General features: G+C 38.0%; 1 protein-coding gene across 1 annotated transcript in view; it reads right to left on the bottom strand.

Moving 5' to 3' along the window:
• LOC112141255 (WD repeat-containing protein 78) overlaps window positions 1-5,396 on the bottom strand; it is a 12,549-nt gene that overhangs the window by 6,242 nt on the left and 911 nt on the right. Inside the window, exons 3-8 of the mRNA XM_024264361.2 lie at window positions 4,729-4,892; window positions 4,567-4,658; window positions 3,399-3,549; window positions 3,189-3,322; window positions 2,891-3,031; window positions 1,136-1,321 (exon numbers count right to left, since the gene is read on the bottom strand). Of these exons, the coding sequence (XP_024120129.1) occupies window positions 1,136-1,321; window positions 2,891-3,031; window positions 3,189-3,322; window positions 3,399-3,549; window positions 4,567-4,658; window positions 4,729-4,892 (868 nt within the window). The remainder of the gene's footprint in view (window positions 1-1,135; window positions 1,322-2,890; window positions 3,032-3,188; window positions 3,323-3,398; window positions 3,550-4,566; window positions 4,659-4,728; window positions 4,893-5,396) is intronic.

Raw genomic sequence — 5,396 nt, forward strand, 5'->3', positions numbered from 1 at the left:
ATCGGATAGTACTGAAATATGTTTGGTGAGGCTCTTGGAGCGATGATTAATTCTGTCACGCCGTCCGCCCTTTCAGTGTTAAAGCGGGACATAATGAGACATTCCATTCTAGAAGAAGAAATACTTACTTAAAGAAAACTGGAGTAATTCTAGTTAATGTAGCGGCTTTTCATAGACTTTTTTGGTACAACAAAGATGTAACTACAGAGCTTTATACGGATTTTAAATGTAAAATCCTCTTTTTAATGTGTATTATTTTATTTGGTGGATAAAATAAAGATTCAGAAAAAGTTGCACTACCTTCCCATACGAAACTACAATATGTTTCTTAATAAAATTTACTGTATATTCCATGTACAGAAGCATTTTTTTCAGTATATTGAAATATACTGAACCATATACAGCAATATATTGCTCTATATATGGAAATAATATGATATATATATATATATATATATATATATATATATATATATTTTTTTTTTTTTTTAAAAAGGGTTGACCATGTATATGCTGCAATATATTAAAAAATATATAGGTAAAGGCTGACATAGAGAGATAGTTCTCAATATTTTCCAGTATATTGCAATATTTTTTTGTGTCGTACGGGTTGAAACAGTCATTTTTGGAAAACTATCACAAACCCAGTAAATTATATTATTGAGAATAAAAGCATTTTGAGAAAATGTAGTGGGCTGCAGCTCATGGGAGTTTTTGCAGTGGTGTCTGGAAGCACCACTACAACCAAATAAAATGACATTTCTGGAGTTTCTTTCCAGACTAAAACACAGAAACTGTTTCTTCAGAAAGATCACAGATAATACACGAGTCTTGCACATTGGAGAAATTAAATGACACGTCTACTTTTACGAAGGTCGGCCCATCTTTCTGAATGCAGACAGTACCCAGAATCCTCAACAGGCGTTTATCTTCCTCAGTAAATTAGAATCTAAAAAAATGTGAGGTTATGTTCACCCTCTTTAAAGGTCAACTGCAAGCATCAATTTAAAATCTGTAATTTTGGTGGAATGTGTTTGAGGAAGTTACAGTTTACTCTTAAAGAGGAAGTTAAAACTTCTCAGCAGCATTTGATGCAGATAACCCTGAAACGGGAGCAGAGACGATCGGCGTTCACCTTCCAGAGCTGGCAGTCGTCTAAAAGCGGTCAGCTCAGGCCAGTGGACCACTGTTGCAATTGTTTTCTCCATAACGAGCAAAATCCTTTGAAAGGACTCTGACAGCAGGACGTCGTTTGGATCTGCTGCGGTGTGTTTAAGGTCCCGGAGAGTTTCCATTTCTGACAGAGAGCTGATGGTACTGCCTGTTGAAGTAACAAGCAAACATGTTACACGTGAACAAAACATCTACATGTAGTGAAAAATGACATAAAGGTTAGAGAAAATATTTTCTTGAAACAATTGTGAAGTTTTATTATAAAACCTGTGAGTCTTAAAGATTTTTTTTGTTTAATAACTTTATTGGACTTCATAAGTATGCAACAAGAGCACAAATGACAAATGCAGTATACAACAAACAGCCAGGGGGATTAACTATAAAAAATATGCAAAGAGCCACAAACATCAATAGTTTTTAGAGCCGTTCTGTTATGAAGATATGGATTTTATGAATAAATTTACATCTTTAAGAAAGTGAGGAAAAGATGGTGTTTTTGATTGAATGCACACTTATAAATGTAGAATGGTTATAGAGGTATTACCGTATTTATTGCCAAAAAATAGATCTTGCCCTGCTTTTTAGAGCCTAAAAAATAGTGCATTTTCCAAGCTTAAAGAGAAATCTTTAAAATGTGTTCAACAATAATTCTACTAAACTCCTTCCAAAATTGTAAGTGTACGCAAACAGTAAACGTCCAAGAGGGTTGAGATGTCAGTTTGTCTGCAGCTATGTCAACTAACCAGTAGATGGCAGCAAAGGAAAACCTTTTCAAAATGTCCTTTGAGCTTTACCAGCACTGCTGACTAGAGGTCTAAACCTGAATAACTCCCAAACACAGCATAACACCCCCCCCAACCCCCTCCAAAAAAAAAACAAAACAAACAAACATATTTTTCTATCTAGAGAGGCCATTCAATGATACCAAATGTCAAGAGGTGGTGCTCTGGAATTTGTAGTTTTTGGAGAATTAAGCAAATTTTGACAGGCCAAAAAAAGTTTCCTCTGGTAGTCAGGAGGCTATTAAGTGACTCACAATATAGATTTAATTTTTTATGGAATCATTATAAATCATTAAGAAAAAAACATATTCAAGTTTACAGTGACATGTTGTTTCTTATTTCAATTGTAAAGATTAAATTATTTTTGCAGTTAAAAAAGGAAATTTAAATCAACTTTAACCTTTGCAATTTTTGATCCGAAAATGTATTTTTGGGTATAAATGCATCAAATGCACAAAGTGAAAGAGGGTGTCATGAGTCAGGCCTATGGTCAGGCCTCTGTTCCCGCAGCTAACCACTAGAGGGAGCCATTTCTCAGGTTTGAGTCTCACCTGGCCTCCTCTCCTCACACTACATCTCCCATCAGCTCCTACTCCTTAAGCCCAGACCTTCCATCAGCTGTTCAGCTTTAAGCAATCATCCCCACGGCGTTTAACCTGTTTGTGCCATTTATGAATCATTCTGAGTATTTTCGCTTGCTAGCCTCTCATGTGTTTTGACCTTTTCCTGTTTGACTTTGTCCTTAGCTCCTCGTAAGCGCTGCCTAACCAAAACTACCTAAAGAAAACAAACAAAACCCACAAACTAAGTCTACAAAGGTCCAACCCCAAACTAAAATAACAAAACCCAGCAGCCTCTTTAATAAACACTATTGTACATAGATCCAAACGCCTCAGCCTCTTCGTTACAGAGGCGAAGACACTATGGAGACCCACCTGTAGTGCTTGAGCTGCTCCCTTCAGCGTTCTTCCTTCCTCTCATCCTAGGGTCGTGATGACGCACATCTGGATCGATTCTGGAGCTTTCCTCTTGCTCACAGTAAGAGTCGTAGACGTCCCAGGTTGTTACAGATGTGCCTGGCCGAGCAAGAGAAACAAATGTTCTGAAAACATCAAATTCAGAATCTGCTGGAATTACATTGATCGTGTTAACAATTACAAAATTACAGTAAATCAAAGACCATAAACACCGGAGCTCTGGTGTTAAAAGGTCAAAGATTAAGTGAGTTCTTACTCTTTTCAAGCTCAACCTTCTCGTTGGTCTGTATCTGTTTGTTTTTGTTCTCTCCAACGATTGTCTGTGTGGATTGTTCAACAGCGTTGCGCACTTTGCTCTTGCAAAGTTCAACATAGTGGTTGGTCCTCACCCTGTTAAAAAACAGAATAAAATCTATTTATCAATGTAGATTTTACACAAAACTAAGCTGCTGCTCCGTGATTTCACCTGGCGTCTTCTGCACCGTCAGCGTCCTCGTGGATCAAGGTGCTGGGGATGTCCAGCAGCGTAACCGTCTCTGACTCCATAAGAACCATGTCAGTCACTTTAATCTCTTCTGATGCTTGTGTTTTAGCCAATCCTTTCTTTGGTGGGATCACTTCACGAAAATGATAAACAAAACTATTACACCTCTGAAATTAAGGCTTTGAAGCAGAATGCCAAAAAATGAATAAATAATAGTTTTAGTAAATTGTCATTTATGTTCTGATTTTTAATGTGTCACATAATATTTATCATTCAATTCAAAATATTGTCCTATTTTTAATTACAAAAAAAAAAATCAATATTGGTTTTGGTATATTGACCGTCAGATTGATACCCAAATGGTCAGTATTGTCCAGCTTTAGAGTGCATCTATATGTCACTACCAAATCTGAGTCCCTGATTGGTCAAAGTTTGACCTGGTTTAACTTTTAATACAGTCCCTTTTTGTACATAGAGCCCCAAAACGGTCCTAAAAATGTACGTAGCGATGAATGAATGTGAGAGCTTTGAATACGGAAGCCTGAAACATGCATTTACATTGACTTTTCATTAGAAGTGGTCACTTGAACCATTGACTGCATAAGAGAACTGGACTGAGTTCAGCCAGACAAGGTCAGTAAGCAGTGATTGGTCCGAGTCGATCTTAGTCAACGTTACTATGGTAACTTCTTCTGCCAATTAGGAGTGAGCTTGTTGGGAGTCCACACTGCTACCACTGAAAGTGTGGCCAGGAGAATCTGTCAATCAAACGTTTGAGGTGGGCACCACATGCTTTTACCGAGGCCTCTGATTGGCCAGTTTATAACTTGAACAACTTGGGATGAAGAAAAAATATGATGAAACAAATTAGGATTAGATACATGTTAATAAAAATGTGGAGAGGGAGAATGGTTATTGTGACAAATAGAACTAAAGAGTAATAGCTGTTTATTTTTTAATAGAAGTCTATGATGAGGGGAGCGGTCAGTCCAGTTCTCTTATACAGTCAATGACTTGAAACCGCGTGGCTGAGCGCAGTGTAAATGTTGCTTCAAAAGTTGCAGACCTCTGGGATAAAAAAAATACAAGAGAATATCCATCAAAACAGACAAATTAAGGAATGAAACAGACAAAAAGGTGTTTTCATCACATGGAGTAGGTAGGCTTAGGTGGATGTCCTCCGTAAGGAGACTGTCTTTACTCTCCTTCGTCCATGAATCCCTTGAGGACAGAGCGAATGAGCTGAAAACACAAGCAGACATTATTCCTCCTCTGGCACCATAGTGCATTGGTTGGATGTGAATGTCAGCACCTGCTTAAAGAGGAGGTGGAGTCCAGATCAAGGCTGGAGTTGGAGCTAGAGTGATCTGAATTGAACAAGTCGTCCAGACACAATCCTGCCGTTTTAGTAGACGCCTGTGGCTTCACTGGAAGCAGAGGCAGCGGAGTCACATCGTTGCCCTCAGCATCCAGCACCTGCAGAGATGAGTCAACAAATTAGATTTTGTTCAGTTCTATTTCAACACAAACGAAATAGAAAATTCTTTTTTTATGTTTTGAAGAAGTGAACCAACCAAGTCATCCTAAATGTGCTAGCTGGTAGCTCCTCCCATACACAGCCAGTAACACTATTTTTTGACAGGCGACGACCAGCGAATTTGTAGTACGATAAAAGAGGGGCGGGGCACGCATATTTGTTGCCCAAATTGAGCTTGGTTGGCTAATGTAGTGTCTTAGGAAACTCCAGAGTTACTGTGAACGCAGCAAATCAAGTCTGACTGACTTTTATCTGACTCTTTTTTTTTTGCTTGACGCGCTTAAGGTTCAGTGTGTCTTATATATGACATGAGTTCAAAAATAAACCGTTCATTGACGGTGTGCTTTAAATCCACCTTATAGTGTAAAAAAAAAGTTTTTTTCCCATGCAAATCGCTGTGATAAAAAAAAATCCACTTGCAGACAAATAGATCCATAAACTCT

This window comes from Oryzias melastigma, linkage group LG6, assembly GCF_002922805.2.
Source record: "Oryzias melastigma strain HK-1 linkage group LG6, ASM292280v2, whole genome shotgun sequence".
Lineage (NCBI taxonomy): Eukaryota > Metazoa > Chordata > Actinopteri > Beloniformes > Adrianichthyidae > Oryzias > Oryzias melastigma.